The sequence below is a fragment of the Mytilus galloprovincialis genome, chromosome 5 (assembly GCF_965363235.1).
Source record: "Mytilus galloprovincialis chromosome 5, xbMytGall1.hap1.1, whole genome shotgun sequence".
NCBI lineage: Eukaryota > Metazoa > Mollusca > Bivalvia > Mytilida > Mytilidae > Mytilus > Mytilus galloprovincialis.
In genome coordinates, this window is record NC_134842.1 from 62,481,806 (window position 1) to 62,502,251 (window position 20,446).

The 20,446-nt window shown below is 31.7% G+C and overlaps 1 protein-coding gene across 1 annotated transcript in view; it reads right to left on the bottom strand.

Moving 5' to 3' along the window:
• The window catches only part of LOC143076221 (protein strawberry notch homolog 1-like), a 43,120-nt gene that overhangs the window by 9,198 nt on the left and 13,476 nt on the right, over window positions 1–20,446 (bottom strand). Inside the window, exons 8-25 of the mRNA XM_076251931.1 lie at window positions 20,168–20,258; window positions 19,506–19,667; window positions 18,737–18,872; window positions 18,292–18,397; window positions 17,402–17,555; window positions 16,977–17,159; window positions 16,067–16,164; window positions 14,359–14,510; window positions 13,457–13,639; window positions 12,413–12,625; window positions 11,751–11,884; window positions 10,909–11,037; window positions 9,753–9,888; window positions 7,320–7,432; window positions 7,022–7,093; window positions 6,008–6,107; window positions 3,454–3,528; window positions 297–443 (exon numbers count right to left, since the gene is read on the bottom strand). Of these exons, the coding sequence (XP_076108046.1) occupies window positions 297–443; window positions 3,454–3,528; window positions 6,008–6,107; window positions 7,022–7,093; window positions 7,320–7,432; window positions 9,753–9,888; window positions 10,909–11,037; window positions 11,751–11,884; window positions 12,413–12,625; window positions 13,457–13,639; window positions 14,359–14,510; window positions 16,067–16,164; window positions 16,977–17,159; window positions 17,402–17,555; window positions 18,292–18,397; window positions 18,737–18,872; window positions 19,506–19,667; window positions 20,168–20,258 (2,384 nt within the window). The remainder of the gene's footprint in view (window positions 1–296; window positions 444–3,453; window positions 3,529–6,007; window positions 6,108–7,021; window positions 7,094–7,319; window positions 7,433–9,752; window positions 9,889–10,908; window positions 11,038–11,750; window positions 11,885–12,412; window positions 12,626–13,456; window positions 13,640–14,358; window positions 14,511–16,066; window positions 16,165–16,976; window positions 17,160–17,401; window positions 17,556–18,291; window positions 18,398–18,736; window positions 18,873–19,505; window positions 19,668–20,167; window positions 20,259–20,446) is intronic.

A 20,446-nucleotide genomic window follows, 5' to 3' on the forward strand; every position in this document is an offset into this window, starting at 1 on the left:
GAATGGCTACATTATCCAACATTTGAGTATGGGAGAGAGCATGACAAAGAATACATGTGAAGAACTCTACAAGTTTTTTTTAGGTGTCTACCCTTATAAAGCAGTTAAAAGATACTTTCATACTTCCAAATCCCTCTTTTCAAAAAGTATTTGCATCTAACCTTCCGTTTTCAAATTTTTGGTTACTGCTGTTTACTACCGTTTTTTCTCAATTTGTTTTTTTGACTAAGAGCAAAAATATTTTTTTCCTCGTGATAATATATTATATCATATCATATCTCTATAAATAACCTTACCTAAAATACCCATATCCCATCTTCCACTCCTTTTGGCATCCAGGATGATTGCCATAAGTGTATTGGAGAAGAATTTGAAGAGAGCATTCTGTAGACAAACTTCCATACCAAGGATTCTGTTTAGGAACTTGCTGATATTATTATAGTCTGAAATTGTCAGAAATAATATAAAAATGTCATTATTTAGGCCAAGATAATAACAAAACTAAACAAGAGGCTCTCAAGAGCCTGAATCGCTCACCTTAATTCTTTTGGTTAAATCTCTCATCAATGATTATTTTGGCTTTTCAATTTATTTAAATGTTTTTTGGATCGTCCTATTTTCTTCAAAAGCCAAAAAAAATAATCATTTTCTCCTATGTTCTATTTTAGCCATAGGAGCTATGTTTCTTGACATACAAGGAAATATAATATAAAATTTATACTAGATACTCTGAAACTCATTTAGCCTAAGTTTGGCTGAAATTGATACAGCAGTTTCAAAGGAGAAGATTTTTTAAAGTAAGTCAACATGATGAACAAATTGTGAAAAAAGTCTTTAAAGGGCAATAACTCCTTAAGTGGTCAATTGACAATTTTGGTCAATTTGACTTAATTGAAGATCTTACTTTGCTGAACATTATTGCTGTTTACAGTTTATTTCTATCTATAATTATATTCAAGATAATAAACAAAAACAGGAAAATTTCCTTAAAATTATCAATTCAGGGGCAGCAACCCAACAACAGGTTGTCTGATTCATCTGAAAATTTCAGGGCAGATAGATCTTGACCTGATAAACAATATTACCCAAGTCAGATTTGCTCTAAATGCTTTGGTTTTCGAGTTATAAGCCAAAAACTGCATTTGACCCCTATGTTCTATTTTTAGCAATGGCGACCATGTTTGTTGATAGATCATAACTTCGGATACAATTTACAAACTAGATACCCTAAGAAACATTCAGTTAAAGTTTGGAAGTATTTGGCCCAGTAGTTTCAGAGGAGAAGATTTTTGTAAAAGATTACTAAGATTTACGAAAAATGGTTAAAAATTGAATATAAAGGGCAATAACTCCTAAAGGGGTCACTGACCATTTCCGTCATGTTGACTTATTTGTAAATCTTACTTTGCTGAACATTATTGCTGTTTACAGTTTATCTCTATCTATAATAATATTCAAGATAATAACCAAAAACAGCAAAATTTCTTTAAAATTACCAATTCAGGGGCAGTAACCCAACAACAGGTTGTCTGATTCATCTGAAAATTTCAGGGCAGATAGATCTTGACCTGATAAACAATTTTACCCAAGTCAGATTTGCTCTAAATGCTTTGGTTTTTGAGTTATAAGCCAAAAACTGCATTTGACCCCTATGTTCTATTTTTAGCAATGGCGACCATGTTTGTTGATAGATCATAACTTCGGATACAATTTACAAACTAGATACCCTAAGAAACATTCAGTTAAAGTTTGGAAGTATTTGGCCCAGTAGTTTCAGAGGAGAAGATTTTTGTAAAAGATTACTAAGATTTACGAAAAATGGTTAAAAATTGACTATAAAGGGCAATAACTCCTAAAGGGGTCAACTGACCATTTCCGTCATGTTGACTTATTTGTAAATCTTACTTTGCTGAACATTATTGCTGTTTACAGTTTATCTGTATCTATAATAATATTCAAGATAATAACCAAAAACAGCAAAATTTCTTTAAAATTACCAATTCAGGGGCAGTAACCCAACAACAGGTTGTCTGATTCATCTGAAAATTTCAGGGCAGATAGATCTTGACCTGATAAACAATATTATCCATGTCAGATTTGCTCTAAATGCTTTGGTTGTTGAGTTATAAGCCAAAAACTGCATTTGACCCCTATGTTCTATTTTTAGCAATGGGGACCATGTTTGTTGATAGATCACAACTTCGGATACAATTTACAAACTAGATACCCTAAGGAACATTCAATTAAAGTTTGGAAGTATTTGGCCCAGTAGTTTCAGAGGAGAAGATTTTTGTAAAAGATTACTAAGATTTACGAAAAATGGTTAAAAATTGACTATAAAGGGCAATAACTCCTAAAGGGGTCAACTGACCATTTCCGTCATGTTGACTTATTTGTATATCTTACTTTGCTGAACATTATTGCTGTTTACAGTTTATCTCTATCTATAATAATATTCAAGATAATAACCAAAAACAGCAAAATTTCCTTAAAATTACCAATTCAGGGGCAGCAACCCAACAACGGGTTGTCTGATTCATCTGAAAATTTCAGGGCAGATAGATCTTGACCTGATAAACAATATTACCCCATGTCAGATTTGCTCTAAATGCTTTGGTTTTTGAGTTATAAGCCAAAAACTGCATTTGACCCCTATGTTCTATTTTTAGCAATGGCGACCATGTTTGTTGATAGATCAAAACTTCGGATACAATTTATAAATAAGATACCGTAAGGAACATTCAGTTAAAGTTTGAAAGTATTTGGCCCAGTAGTTTCAGAGGAGAAGATTCTTGAAATATAACAGCAACCCAACACCTTCGGGACAGGTGAGCTAACAATATTCTTGGTTTAAATTTCAAGATCTTTGGCAGCTAATTACAATGACTCTGGATATTCACTACAGGTTGAAACCTTCAGGTTCAAGACTGAGAACGTATGGGGCAATTGTTCCATCAAAAATGTTCTAAAATAAATATTAACACGAGATTGCTAACAATGTTATTTATCCTATAATTTTTATTTCAAAAGGACATTGGCAATGTCAAAGGTAATAAATGTTGCCATTACCAACAACTGATGTCATCCCCACAGGTCATTTAACTCTGTTGTCAAGTTTCACAATAATACACAACTTTTTTCTCATGTACACATGTAGTATTTATTTTAAAAAATTGAAACCCGAGAGACAGTACCTTTTAAAACATCGCTCTCACCACATTCACATCAATTTCATTCCTGTCTACCCCAATTCGCTGTGTCAAAATCCAATGCATTCTGGGTAATATTTTCAAAAGGGTACACCAAAATGTTGAGATTGGTTTAAAATGTCATAACAATGGAAAATTAACCAGTATTAAATCTTATTTTCATTTTAGTGTACAAACAATTAGCCTATCCATAGTCCTTTAGATTCCAAAACAACAAAAAACTTTCAATTTGAAACTATCCTACCTTTATCAAGAATTGGTACAGTAATTCTGGAGTCCACAGATACCAGACCAACACCAACCAGTCCTCTTCTTACTTCTACAATCAAAATATCATTTTAATGAATAAACCATTCATGACTCAACACATGTGTTTTAACAAGTTTGTTCATTAAATTTTACGAATTTTACATGTTATAATTGTTTAGACTATACAGCTTAAACATTTTATAGGTTTTTGAATAAAAAAAATAAATAAAGTTTCATTAACCTACCTATAAATTTGTTCATATGGTCACAAGACACAAGTCTTTTGAAAATTAATATTTACATATTTAAGTTTTGTCTTACATACACGGCTTAAAACTTCTAACATGTAGAACAAAACATATATAACTGTTAAAATAGCCTATTTTAAGAATTGCCATCACTTTGTATTCATTTAACAAAGGCCATTACTAAAAAATATCCATAAATTTGTTCGTGTCTTTCAGTCAGTTTTCAAAGTTTGACATTTAGGGCTCATGTTCCAGTTCCCCACGGAGGTAAGAAAAGATGCAATTACTATGATCTATTTGACTTTAAAAAATTACATGAAAACTTTTCTTGAAATGCATGATGATCTTGAACTTATATTTAGATTAATGATGAAAATCAGAGAGTTCAGATTTTACTGGGGCCAACCTTAAAAATATGTTTGTTTGCAGTTTTCCGACTGTACCTTCAGACTGAAGGGTCGGTAGGTAGGGAAAATATTTTATTTTATCAGCCAAAATACAGTTTAAACAAGCAGTTACACTAAACCAAGTTTCTTGTGAAGAAAAAAAAACATTTTAAAACAACAAACACTGGACATGCTGAAAACCAACATCAAATGAACAGGCATTTTCAGATAAAAAAACTTTTTAACCAAAACTGAAACTTTAACATAGTGTCATTATCCAATTTATGACATAAAATATGGTATAATTATTGAATACTGGAACACTTATAAACAAGGAATGTCACTCATTATGACTAGAACTGTTTTAAAGAAATATATTCAGAAATGTATGCTTTTTGACTAGAATGTTTATTTTCATCAGAAAAATGTAGATATTAAAGATTTATAAGACAATGTATTAAAGAGTGTATTTTTAATAAAAAAAAAATAACCATTGAATCTTCCTCAATTGAAAAAAAGGCAACTTGAAAAAAAAGTATTAGGACATTCGACTGTTTTCATATTTCTAACAATATTTAATTATATGTGATAAGGTTATATTTTTGCCAGGCTTTAATGAAAACCAAAGAAATCTAAAGTTTGGGGTGAAATCCATATAGCACCCCATTAAAAGTAAATGGTCTGTACTGAAATGTTTTTAATGCATAAAAAAAATTGGCAGCATAGCTCCTAAGGACATGTTTTAATTGAATTCACACAGGCCACACAGTTTGGGTATATTTAATATTGTAAGAAAGAGAATAATTGCAATGAGTGGGGCAGCCCCCCTTATCCTAAAGGAGCATACTCATTGCAATCGAAGATAGATTTAATATAGAGAGAGTATATTTATTTTTCAAGCTAACCATTCATTTTCTCTACATCTTTGTGTAGTTAGGGTTGCTTCTTATTGATTTGGCATGATCTATATCCATTAACATTTCAAATGAACCCTTCCTCCGTACATGCGTGTTTACAGATATCCATGAAGATTTAAGTCACGGAGGAGTGGTTTCATCTCTGTCGTCTTCACAACGATTTGTAGAAAATATGCCATACTTCAAGCTGCTGTCGAATTATTTAACCACTGAAATTGGTTCCATAAAGTCAGGCTCCACACATTCTGTACCCGATTTGTTTGAGACAGAAATTATGGTTATCGTGTCAGTTATGAATATCCGCTGCATCATCGTCAACGATATCATCACACATCATTACATGTGCCTGAATCTGTATAAACAGTTTACTAATAAACTTTTTTGTTTGTTATTTGTCTTAAAATTGACACGAGACGACAGCAGTACTCCTCCGTGACTTCATGGATACCTGTAAACAATTTCCATGTGCTTTATCATTAAATGGTAACATGAACGCTTGACGGGAAGCTAAGAAAAACCAAACTTGAAATGCGTAATTGACCCAGACTTTAAATCATTTCCGGAAAGGACCCAAAGTTCCGGATCGCGTCAATAGAGGTATTAAAAAAAATTTCTACAAATTTAAAGCAATAAAATTTTCACAGCCGGGAGGATTTTCAAGGGTCGGTCGGTAAACTGCAAACAAACAATATTTTAATTTAAGCCTGGGATGACCTACTTTTTGAAGAATTTAAGTTTGAATTTTATTTCTGGTGATCAACATTGGTCAGTCAAAGAACTCTAGCTCTAAAGAATGTTTGTTGAAATTGTATTTCCTTCTTTCACAGTCACCCCTAGTCAACTTCCAAGAAATGTACATTTGTTCCTATCCTAATCTGAAGGTGGTAAATTGCCTCATTTGCTATCATACCACATCTGATTTTGTTGTTTTATTAAACAGTTAGTTGGGACATTCCTGCCTGTAACTTGTTTTTGAGAGAAATATTAAAACAACCTACCATCACAGAAATTTCCTTCAAAATCTTTTGGGAATGGCACTAACGGTGATTCAAATCCCATACAAGATTTCATTACACTCTCCAGGGCTGTTCTTCCATACTGTAATGTCAAAATTTCTATTTAATATTCAGTTTAAATATACTGTTTCAAATTTCTACTACAGCAATGAATTTTAAAACTATGGTATTTTTACAGTGGCGGTTGAAACCTTTTTATTTTATTATCAAATCAATATGGTGAAAATATGTTTGCAGTTTCAAATTAACTATTCTTGACATATAAGCTCTCAGTATATATATTTTATATTCTATTACATTCTTATTGATTATAATATTTAAGATAATCTGGATATTAAAACTCTTTTGGTTGCTTGTGCTTAATGCCACTTTCAGAAACCTTTGCAATATCATGGATGCCAGCTGGTAGCCATTTTACCCAAAACTGATTTTCGATAGGAAAGTGGCAATAACTGTCAATTTTGATCTGATTCCAGGAGGGAAGTTTGAACTCACAACTGACAGCCAAGTGTTGATGAAATACTTAGATCACTCTGCCACCAAGGCCCCTTATCTTAAAAAGTATTGTAAATTCAGAAATTATTGTGTGCATTTATTATTGCGATTTTGTCATTTAGACTGAGTGCAATTTAATTTTTGCCTCATTGAGAAAAATCCTGTTTAATTCATATGAAAAATTTTAAAATGTGAGTTTAAACTATTCGATTATGATTCTAGTCGTCAAATTTTTCGCAATAATACAAACATTGCAATAATTTTTGAATTTACAGAATTTTATCTTCAAAAGAATAAAGACTTGCTTTTTTCAATTTTATACAAAGGTGTTTTTATTCATGGAAGTACAATTTGAAAGTTTAAATTGATGCAGGAAACTGCCTATCTAAGTTTCGCAATTGCAACAATAAATATGCAATGATATAATGACCGCTCAATTATTCATGTTATACTTCCAAAGTTGGTCACATGTTTGTGTTTTAAGTAAACTACAATGCTCACCTTGTTGTCAAAATTAAACCTGCTGAGATCTCTAGATTCAGTTGCCCGTCTGTCGCCATGAGTAAGAGCACCCTGAAGACATATAAAAAAATTGTTAAATGCTGATATGAAATTTCCATACTTAAAAAACCAAGGGTAAAACATAATGCCCCCACCGTAACGGCGGGGGCATAAAAATGGGAAGTATGCATTTAACATTATTAAGATACATAACTCAAGAATTGTAAAAGTGACAATACCCAAATGATTACTGGATTTTAAGTTCTTAAAACAATAGTGGCACACAAGTATGACTTACTAGACTTTCCAGTCTTTTAGCAACAGTAGAAGCAAATCTTTGTTCTCCAGCTAGTTCAGATATCAGGAATGCATATTCAGGGGCTGTAACCTGGTTTGATCTATGTGTTCTGCCTGCAATGTAGTGACAAAAATACGTGACAATACTATATACACAATAGTAAAAAATCTTATGGCAGACATTTATTCATTTTTTTTGGAATAAATTTACCAACCAGGTGCTCCGCAGGGCGCAGCTTTATACGACCGCAGAGGTCGATCCCTGAACAGTTGGGGCAGGTATGGACAAAACATTTAAGCGTGATACAGCTCTGAATTTGGATTGTGATCAAATTTTTGACATTATATGGGTTTTTTACACAAAACAAATGTCAAGATTTTACAAATCAATTAAAGATTTCTTCTTCAAACTTATTTAAATCTAAAATTAAATAGTTGACACAGCATAGGTTTCTGACACAGAATGAATGTGGTCTAATGAACTTAAAATTTTTTTTGCCTTTGAGCAATTCACTATGCTGTTGAATATTAATCCTGTCAAAAAAATGTTTGAAAAAATTTTCTTTTTATTTATGAAATCTGAAATGAGAACAAGTATGGACACAACTTTTAAGCTAAAAATATTTTAGATAAGATAAGGAAAAAAAAACTTCATCAGCAACATTTTATATTGGCAAATTTCCAATGAAGTTATTTACATAAAGTTATTGGCAAATAAAAATAGAAAATGACATCATAGTCATGTCTGGCAAATGTCCAACATACATTATCTAAAACCATTTTAGATAAGATAAGGAAAAAAAGCTTCATCAGCAACATTTTATATTGGCAAATTTCCAATGAAGTTATTTACATAAAGTTATTGGCAAATAAAAATAGAAAATGACATCATAGTCATGTCTGGCAAATTTCCAACATATATTATCAACTACTATTCTATACAAAGAAAGATAACTCCAATTGAAAATTAATTGCTATTTCACAATATTGTGCAATTAGATATTTCTTGCTATTGTGCAATACTGTGCAATTGAAAATTTCTTGCTATTGCACAATACTTGATATGGAATCCTGATTTGGACCAACTTGAAAACTGGGCCCATAATCAAAAATCAAAGTACATGTTTAGATAAAGCATATCAAATAAGCCCAAGAATTAAATTTTTGTTAAAATCAAACTTAGTTTAATTTTGGACCCTTTGGACCTTAATGTAGACCAATTTGAAAACTGGACCAAAAATTAAGAATCTACATACACAGTTAGATTTGGCATATCAAAGAACCCATTTATTCAATTTTTGATGAAATCAAACAAAGTTTAATTTTGGACCCCCATTTGGACCAACTTGAAAACTAGGCCAATAATTAAAAATCTAAGTACATTTTTAAATTCAGCATATCAAAGAACCCCAAGGATTCAATTTTTGTTAAATCCAACTAAGTTTAATTTTGGACCCTTTGGACCTTAATGTAGACCAATTTGAAAACGGGACCAAAAATTAAGAATCTACATACATAGTTAGATTCGGCATATCAAAGAACCCCAATTATTCAATTTTTGATGAAATCACACAAAGTTCAATTTTGGACCCTTTGGGCCCCTTATTCCTAAACTGTTAGGACCAAAACTCCCAAAATCAAACCCAACCTTTCTTTTATGGTCATAAACCTTGTGTTTAAATTTCATAGATTTCTATTTACTTATACTAAAGTTATGGTGCAAAAACCAAAAATAATGCTTATTTGGGCCCCTTTTTGGCCCCTAATTCATAAACTGTTGTGACCTCAACTCCAAAAATCAATCCCAACCTTCCTTTTGTGGTCATAAACCTTGTGTTTCAATTTCATTGATTTCTATTTACTTATACTAAAGTTATTGTGCGAAAACCAAGAATAATGCTTATTTGGGCCCTTAATTCCTAAACTGTTGGGACCAAAACTCCAAAAATCAATCCCAACCGTCCTTTTGTGGTCATAAACCTTGTGTCAAAATTTCATAGATTTCTATTCACTTCAACTAAAGTTATAGTGCGAAAACCAAGAAAATGCTTATTTGGGCCCTTTTTGGCCCCTAATTCCTAAAATGATGGGACCAAAACTCCCAAAATCAATCCCAACCTTCCTTTTGTGGTCATAAACCTTGTGTTAAAATTTCATTGATTTCTATTCACTTTTACTAAAGTTAGAGTGCGAAAACTAAAAGTATTCGGACGACGACGACGACGACGCCAACGTGATAGCAATATACGACCAAAAAATTAAAATTTTTGCGGTCGTATAAAAATTGAATATGAAATATGTAAATTGAAAATACATATAATAAACAAAACGTTTTTTTTTCAAAATTGAAGTGATTCACTCTGTCTTCTACAAAGATTTACACAAGCTCAGTTATAATTTTCTGGGGCCTAAATAATGCAATAGTTATACATACCAAACTGCTGAATAGCTCGGTCAGCACTCCAAGGAAGCTCCAAAGTGATATGTACACGTCGTTTTCTGTTAATTGCACGTTTGTCTGACTGAAGGGAAATACCTGAACTGGCTGCCTCAGATATTATAGCTATATCCTAGAAAAAAAGAAATCAATTGATTGTTACAGTAATTAATATTAAACAATACCTTAAATATTTATGGTATTCAGATAAGGTGTGTATATCGTACAATAGGCCTTTCTAAAAACTAAAATATTATCAATTACGTGACAGTATCTGGTCACAGAAAAGTGATTTTTTTAAAAATCCACATGGATTTACTTTGTTTCGTTTCATTTCTTTAAATAGGACTCTTTATTTAGAGACAATCCTTGCTAAAGCAATATGCACTTATCAAACTGATGTAGTTTTCAGACATTTTAGATTTTAGTCTTCATTTTATGTTTGGTTACTAAAAAACCTAGTTAAGGGCATACGATACAGTTTTGATCCTGTATTTACAGTTTGATGAAAATTTCCATATAGGCTAATTTTTGCCTGATTAAATCAAATATGTAATAAAAAATATACCTCCATGTGCTACTTTTTGAGTTAAATGAGGTCGAAATTTTGTATATTTGCTCAAAATTCGGATTTGTGACCGTATTTTTCCTTTCGAAAGAAAAACATAACTTTTTTGTTTTAAAAGATAAACACAAATTGTTTTTTGTTAAATAATTTGTAATTTCTGTATTTTATAAGTATTCTAAAAATTTATGCATTTTTTATTCAGAAATAACTCATATTTATCAAATGGTCATGAATTGAGAAAAAAACGTCATTTTTTGCTGTACATTTATCAAAATTAAAAAAATTGCACTATTTACGTTTTCGTGAAAATTGGCACACATAATCTTCTCGCGCAATCAAACCAAATGGCATTTTAAAAAAGAGGGGTCCATGAACTCGTTTTCAAGTTAGATAAGTTTGAATGATAAAAAGCAGTTGAAAACTGAATCTTTTCCCGATAAGTCGTAGTTTGACGTCGCGAAAATAACAATTTACGTTAGCAACGTCATTACCTCCCCTGTAACTGTATCGTATGCCCTTAAAACATATTTGCAACTTACTATTCATACTAGAATTGTTCAACTTATTTTTTAGCAACTACAATACCTTTTCTCCATCCATGAATCTTTGTTTTTCTGTGAGATTAAGAATTTCCAATGGAACATCCATTTCACTACGAGATTCATAGCTTATTCCTTCATCAGTGCTGATAACACGACCTTTACGTCCTGTCATCTATAAAGAGATCAAGAATTCACAAACTTTACCAATCTGCTAGAAATTAAAATTCTATAAACATTGACTTCAAAATCACAATTTCTTTTATTCCTGTAATAAGTAAATTAGTAATAATTTTTTTTTGTTTTTTGAAGTGCCTTTTGTTGATCAGCATCACCCACACTACAGAGAAATATACCAAACTTAATTTTTTTTGAAAAACTAATGATTTTCTACTGTAGGAATAGATCACTTCCAGTCTGTTCCATTAAAATATACAGGATAACCAGGGAGTCACTATAAAAGTAAGGTAACCACCTAAAGGGGCAAATTAAAATTTCACTTACATTTCCACTATGCAAAATTATAGATGAAACCACCCATAGTTCAGATTTGGAAGTGCCTTCCCTTGGTCCCATGTATGTTTTAATGGAACAATGCTTAGCTGTATTTGGCAATAGCTTTCAGGCTTACTAAACCTTGATGCTCTTCCACTTTCTACTGCAAATGAGCCTCCAAGTTCCCTTGCAAAAGCAGTAATTTCTTGTAAACAGCCCCCTTATTATATCTTGTTTGTCTCTAAAATGTTTCTTATTTACAGTTATCCGTTTCAATTTTGGTTGGGTTTTTGTCTCTTTATCACATTCTCCTTTCTCAATTTCAGAATTAAAAGCTGAACATAATATTGAAGTTAGCAGCAAAAGCTGTCATCAAAATGGGATAATCCATACCTCTGCAACATTGTCTGGTCCCCCTAATTCATCAATGAGATGATCCAATGTGTTAGGAGGTAGATCATCTAACTCCTCCAGCATGTCCATCAACTCCCTCTTAAGTGCTATTGCTTGTTCTACTGAATCCATACCTACAAATCAGATGGCAAATGATTTTAAATCATTACAATAAAAATATAGAGAACGGAAACGAAAACTTCACCAATTTATCCAATTATAAAAGGCATTACTCTAATATGATTATAGTGACGACACAAAAATTCAAACTTAATCTGTGTTTTGTGGTAATAATCATTGTGTACCTCATAACATTTGATTGAGGCAAACTAAAATTAAAGAACAGAAACCAACTTTTCAACAATGTACAAGGGTAAATTTATAATTGTGTCCTTGTTTTTCTTCTTTTTTGAAACTTGATAGTATCAAGAACAACTGTACCCCTTCTGACCAATTGAACTAGCTTGGGAAAATCAGACACCAAATGCCCTATTCTTTTGTAGTTAAAATGATTTAAATCTGAACTACCTGTAAAATTTTCAAGGACAGAAGTTGTCACCAGTACTAGTAAGACATTATTAATTTGAGTATATTTTTTTCCTCCAGTTAATTCTTTGTATTTAAGTTGGCACACTTAACAATAAAGATTGTATTATACTTACTATACAGATTACCATTTGTATTGTTATCATCATGGTTACCATTAGATGTTGATGAAGATGGTTTCTCAGCAGCAGGATTTGCTTTCTTCAGCAGCCCAGCTGCAGCTAGAGCTTTGTCAAATTCTTCATCAAAATCCAGATCTTTTTTCTTTTTCTTGTTCACTTTACTACTTTTGGTTTTTGATTTGCCCTTCTTTTTCTTCACCCAAGGATCTTTAAAAACACAGGTTTATCAACATTAAAATACATATAGTCTTAACTCAAGCTCTAAATTGTTAGAACAGCATTTTTTTCATTTTTCACTATTACATTTACTCAACTCGGTTAAAATATCTACAGCAATATTCCATGCTCTGTGTCTATCACCTTTGGGCAGTTCAAAAGAGGGGGAATTAAAATAGCTTATCTTTCCTGTTTAACATTGAATTGTTTTACATTGCCATTTCGGGGCCTTTTATGGTTGACTATGAGATATTGGCTTTGCTCTTTGTTGAAGGTCGTACCATGACCTATAGTTGTTCATTTCTGTGTCACTTTGGTCTCCAGTGGAGAGTTATCTCATTGGAAATCATACCACAGCTTCTTTTTTTATACTATCAACTCAATTGATGATATGGAAAACAATTAGTATAATTTACAAGTAATATAGCAGATTTTTTTCAGTTGTTTAAGTGTAAAGAAACAATTCATACAGCAGAAAATATAAGACATATTTTTGTCAGAAGTCCTCAAGGAATTTCAGGACCCCCTGTCCATTATCTTTACACAGTTAATTTCTTATGCATGTAGAACAAAACTTTGGTTTGCTTGCTTGCTTTGTTTGAATAAATTTTTATTCAAGCTTTGTAAATAAGATTGACATCTTTAAAATATTTATATAGGCATGGTTTTATCTGTATATATATCATATTTGAATTTAATTGGGCGTTATTCTAATGATTGTACAATATACAAACAAAGCAAGCAAGCTAACCAAAGTTTTTTTCTACATGCAATAGGAAATTAGCTGTAATAGAAAACACACTTTATTTGTACAATACATACTATCATCATCACTGTCAGATCCTCCAAATGGATTAAAGTTATCAACATCACTGTTGTCTGAACTAGAGGCACTGCCTAGACCAAGATCTATATCACTCATATCTGAATCAGACGAATCAGAACCACTGCTGGTGTCTGAAGAATCACCCTTGGCCTTCTTAGACTTTTTACTAGAAGTATCAGCTACAAAAAAGTTATTGTTAAGGTGCTGTTATAGTAAATTAAAACCCTGAATCAAAATATCAAGCATAGATAATAGAACAAATACTGTTTGAAAATGCCTGTACCAAGTCAGGAATATGACAGTTCTTGTCCATTCGTTTTTGATGAGTTTTGTTATTTGATTTTGCCATGTGATTATAGACTTTCCGAATTGATTTTCCTCTGAGTTCAGTATTTTTGTGATTTTACTTTTCATTATACAGAACATGTAGAAATAGAAAATAAATTGATGTCAAGATCTCCCTAAAACTATGCCTTGTCAGCAGTTGCTACTGTCAGTGATGTTTTAGAATGTAATCAATTATAGTTAATTTTATCTATTATATAATCTTTTGCCGAAATTTAAATCCATGTCAATGTCACACACAATTCTGTTATTTCTCTTTTCTTGTACCCATCTTTTGATCAAGAAAACACTTCTGTCCAAGATTCCAAAAAATAATGAAGGTTTGACAAACCGATCATTAACACTAGCTGCATCAAAAATCCACAAATTCATTTTCCAGTAAAATACAAAAATAAGCATTTTCAAAGTTTGTTTCTTTATGCCGTCTCAAGCTCTGGATCATGAATGATTCTTATAATTTGTACATACAATGACCATGAATGACATATCCCTCAGGAAATCAACTCCAGTTTCAATTCTCCCCTTCTACTGATTAAATTAAAACTTAAATTACCATTCTTCCTTTTATTATTTTTATTATTTTTAGCAGCAGCAGGTGTTTCTTTCTTATCTTTATAACTTGAGAATCGATCTCCAAACAGATCAAATGTTTTCTTTCTATCAGGTGCAGGGAAATGTTTCTCTACTAATGTCTGGAACACTCCCCTGCAAAATAAATAACATTAAATATGTTTCTTGTTTTATTTAGCAACATTATCTAAAATTAATACAAACTAATACAGAATCATGAAGACAATTTGAATATCTTAGTTATTTGCACATGTATGTATGTAAATAATTAAAAAGTACAAATACAAGAAAATTATTAATGTACAAATGCAGTCAAACCTGAGTAAACCGGACCCTGATTAAACCGGATTCCTGTCCATTCTGTCAGAAATTGAAAGTCCCATTTTTTCCCCTTCAAAGTCTTTGTTAAAATACCCTTTGTAAACCGGACCCTGTGTATTTCGAATACCGGTCTAATTATGCAGTCCCAATACTCTTAATTACATCAATTATTACCTGTCAAAACTGGTTTGTCTAATTAATTTCAATGATCCATATGCAATCAAAACATATTTGTTTACACAATATACATGATATAGCTTTTCAGGATAATCAATTAGTCTGGTGTTAAACTGTGAACTTACAATCGTACAGAAGTGAGCTTTATTATTTATTTAAACATTATAAACGTGTCAATTAAACGAAAAGACAAACTGAATATATCTCGGATTGACTTACATTGTAACTAGGATAATCAAAATTTAAATAGAGTACGAAATCTACATCGTGATTTTCAGATCCTGCGTTTCCTGAGCCCATAAGAAATGACCTTGATAATGAAAAACATCCGGATGACAACAATCAACAGGTATTGTAAACTGTACATACAACAACGTTTCGATAGTGATGAAATTACGTTTGATAATATTTTGGCTTTTTAATCGGCCATTCCAACGTTTCAAATTAACTATCATGGAAGTAAATTGACACTCTCGTTCCACAATCCAAACAACTCGAGTATAATGATGCAAATGCAAACAATGAAAAACGAAGTGAAAGTATTTTAATTTATCTATCAGATATAATTTACAATCAGAGAGAACTTTTACATGCAAAATATCGGACATCACAAGTCATTAACTTCCGGTCAAAACAGAAACCTGAATAATCCGGCCATTTTTCAAAGTCCCGTAGCCGGCCAGTTTATACAGGTTTTACTGTACAAGAAAATGTCAGTTGTAAAACTGCAGTATTATCTACATCAGTTCTATAAATCAAATATAATTCAGTTGTTAAATAAAAATCTTACAGAATTGCCAAAATCCAGTCATATAAGAAGAACAATAACATTCAGTTTAAGACTTTTTATAATAATGTTATGAAGATCTTTTCCCTTTTAATAATACAAATTCAAATAGGATAAATTCCTCAGTTTATCACATTATCCTGTAAAATAAAGAAAAACAGAAATATGCATTTATAGGACACAATGTCCTACTCACACTATCTTATTTCCATTTTCCATATTTGTCGAAAAATTTAACTTGGTATAAATTACACTTTTCACTTCATAGTGAACAGGTGAAGTAAATTTTGAGTTGATATGACCACAAACTACTCTAAACCAAACCTTCAACCTGATACTGATGGAAGCACATATCAGAAAACATAATAGGACCTCTACTACAGCAGGACACCCAAATCATACTTACTTTGCAGTTGATACAAAGTCATTCAATTCACCACCCATCTCTTCCAGCTGTTCTAGAGTTCTGGCTTCTCCAGTTGACTGTAGACCTATCACAACACACTGAAAAGCATACAAGAAATTCTGAAACTTGAACCTACATACCTAACATCTCATCAGACACAAATTTAGTTGTTAACTTTTCACATGTAACATATATATTAGCAACTTAAATCTGGTTTAATACTGTATCTTTCAAAACACAGGTATTTACTGGCATACAAATGACCTTTTAAGTGGCACTCTTGATTTGAAACTCATGAAGGTGTAGTCAAATTCCTCAGTAGTTATGAAGTGTTAAAAGTATTACCAGAAAAAAAAGATACATGTAGGTAAACTATTTCTTTTAATTTTATCTAAAAAAAATAAAACAACAGCTCAAAGGCGCTTTTTTGATTGATTGATTGTATCTTTTGATATAAATTTGAATATTTTACAATTATTTATGTTTGCTATTTTCGTAAATCTTAAATTTAGTGTAATTTTCTTCAATCTTGTATTAAAGATTCTATTTAATGTATACAGTTTATATTGATTGATCTCTTTAAGATACCGTACAGCTTGTTATTTTCGTGGGTGTAACATTTCGTGTTTTTCATTGAATAAGGTCTACGAAATATTTTGGAGGCGATTATTTTAACGGATTCAAAACTTTATCAATACCTTTGCATGTCCACTTTTAAATCGGCGGAATTTATATATGCGATTTTGTTCTATCCTTGAAAATAAGCGAAAATTTACACCACACGAAAATAACCCGCTATACATTATACAAGATAATTGGCAAAATTATAGAAATTTCTTTTGCCTCTTAGACCAGGTGAGCTAAAAAAACATTGCAAATGGAAATAAAACAAACCAATAATTGTCCCTACCTTTCCACTTTTGACAGCATCCCTTGCAAGCCTTACACAGGCATTCACCTTTGATGATATACACAGATATTTGAAAAACCTCTGATGAGCTGACCAGAACTGTCCCCACATGGTTTTCTTCATTCTGTGCTCAGCATCCATCAAATCTGCTGCTTTCTGAAACCTGGTCCTTGCTGTCACCCACTGTAAAAGAAGATAACAATTGCCAATATAAACTCTTCACATCTTAGTCGGAAGTCAAGTTTAATTATTGAATGTGGGGTCATGGGTCTTTTTCAGTATGCATCTATTACCATTAATTAAAATTATCTAAAAAGAGATTGTTAGTTGTAGGGAAACCTTCTACATATATTTTGAAATTCCCATCCTACCCGCACACATACATTTTAATGGAATAGCCCTTAATTGAATGAGGTAACATTTACCAGTCTGACACTTTTGTTATAGCATTTAATAAAGTTCTCCTCTAATGGAATGTCTTCTATCCTGAATGTAACACCCTGGAAACTAAGCTGCCTGGCAATATACATCCCTCTTAACTTCATTTCCATGGCAACCAGTTCCATAGCACCAACACCTCTAAAATAAAAGATTAAGTCTTATTAGTTATTATGCATCTGAATAAGAGACCAGTATTTTGCTTAACCATGCCTTTTATTATGAAAAAAAAAACCATATCATTGAAAGCAAGATAATAAAACTCCCAAGATATTTTTTTTTTATCGAGGACCTTGAATTACATGGTTCAAATTGAAATCACAGAGGCAAATATTTCACACAAGCAAGTACACAACAAGAATGCATGTGTTGTCTTGTATTTCAAAGTATAGGAAAACACAGGAAAAAGATGTCCGCCAGATCTGAAAAGATATGAAGCCATTCTATTGAGTAGACCAAAGTATCATCAACACATCCAAAAAGTGCTCACATGTTTCAACTCATCAGTTTAGTGCCTGACGAAATATACCTATTTCATAGTTTGAGAAAATTGTGAAGGAAATATTTGTTGGATGAATGTACAGATGAAATGTACTGACAAAATGATTGGCAATAACAATTGGAAGTATATTCAAAAAGAGTGGACCAGCAGTGGTAAAACCTTTAAATGCCATAAGGAATCCTATATTCATAAAAGTGTATTTAGTAGGATAATCTATTCAGCCTCAACAATGGAAAAGTTTAAAAAGTTCTATAAACATGTGGTAATTCTAAACTAACATGTTCATGTAAATGTGTTTTTATAATTTCTTGTTGAATCCTCTGCCTTGCAAAAATAATATAACACTTTATAAAGGTGTTAGGTCAAAATGTGTACCTTCTTTCAACTGCTTGAATAAAGTCACCAAATTCTTTAAATGGTGTTCCTGGGCCCCAAAGTCCAAGTCGTGTCATGTATGCCATATTCTTTGGTTCAGATGCACCTAAAAATCATAAAACAAATAAAAGTTTAATCACATAAATAAAGAATCATACTGTCAAAGCAAAGCTATAATTTTGCTTTCACTGTTGTAGGGCAATTTCCCCTCAGATTTCAGAAATTAATACTGTAACTGGTTAAAAGTTAATTAACACTTCTTTATCCTAAAGAATAAATTTCACATCTATAGATCTCCTTTTCTTTACTTTACAAGTTTAGAGGTAATTCTCAACATATTTAATTGATGTTACAATTCTGATCTCATCTGCAATACATACAATCACTATACGAAGACAACTAAGTGTATTAACAGAACTTATTACTTTATCAACACTATATATACCTGTAGCACTGGCATACACAATCCTGGCTTTAGGTAATCTGTTTTGTAATTCTAATACTGTCTGCCCTGTTTTAGTTGGTTTACTGGAACCAGTTGGACACAAGTTCTTTGCTTTGTGACATTCATCAAAAACAATCTACATTGTGTTAAGACAAAAAGATACATCCTCTTTCTTGTTTATAAGTCTTATATACAAACAGCATTTCTAATTCTAATATACATGTAACTTTAACTTGCCAGCTCTGTTGAAAATTACAAATGTATTTGATAGGGAAACTGATGAAACAAAAATGTGTTCATAGAACACAGATGCTGCCAGACACTTATTTTCTATGTTCAGTGGACCACGAAATAGGGGTAAAAACTCTAATTTTGATCATTTCATAGAGAACATGTCAACTTAAACTTCATCAAAACCTACTTTGACCAAAAACTTTTACCTGAAGCTGGACGAACCAACAAACAAACTGACGCACAGACCAGAAAACATAATACCTATTAAGTAGGGCATAAAAATATGTACAGTTGTAATATTTTTTTTACATACTCCTCATCTATTTTTATCTAATCCAAAAAAAAATTATCCACATTTAAAAATGCTAAACTACCTGTATCACTCATACATTATTTTAGTGCTTTCCAACATCAATATTCAGCCTTATTCTAAATGAACCTATTCTATCGAAATTCAATACAAATTTGCAATACACATTTGCAGTACACAAAGTGTAGACACCTTTTCAGTTACAACATATTTTATTAAGGATACACAACCATCAAAATCTTTTCCACACCATTTCAGCAGTTGTTTTAATCTGGTATTGTATTTCCCACCTGACTGACTCTCACCAATCAGAGAGGAGTAAGTAGCAAATATCACACCTTTCTTCACGCTGCCATTTTCTTTTGATGATATTTTTGCATATTTTAACTGAAATTAAAGAAAAGTTGCTTTCTTAAACTATAAATAAATGTTCAGGGTGTGAGGACAACAGAATAAGTCTATACTACGATAATTTTTAAAGTAAAGAAGAATGTATTTAAGGGATAACAATGCCCCTGCTGCGAAATATATGACAAATTCATAAGTTTTCTATTTAAAAAGGGACATCGCTGGCGCACGGTGAAAACATGGAAAAGTCACCGCACCCAAATCAAACTTGATCTGTGTTTGGTGGTGATGAGCACTTTGTATCAAAATACTAATTTGTCCAAAACAAAGCAATCAATAATTTTAAATTATGGTTTATTTTCTTTGTGACAATGATTATTGTATGGATTTTTATGTTTAGAAGAATAGCATAGTTGAAAAATATCAAATTAATAATTCTGGTTTAACATTTGTATTAAATGTTTTCAGTAGTCTAGTGAAATTGCTTTCAATTCCAAACATTTCTTTAAAACAATTATGATAAGTCTGATAACACAAACCTTATTCAATGAATGAACCTCTATTCTTCCAGCACCTATATCTCTCAAATCTCTCTCTGCATCAACCTTTAAGTCATTTGACACACTCAACCTGCATACAAACAATGTATTGTGTTTACAATTTCTGACAAAATTATCTCTGGTTTCTTAAATGAAAAGATATTGACAACTCGTGCATCTATAGAGAAAGGCCTATACCAGTAGATATCACAAAAAACTTTGGGATATCAGAACCAGCAGACAAAAGATTCTTATAAATGTTTCTTTAGGGTATTCTAA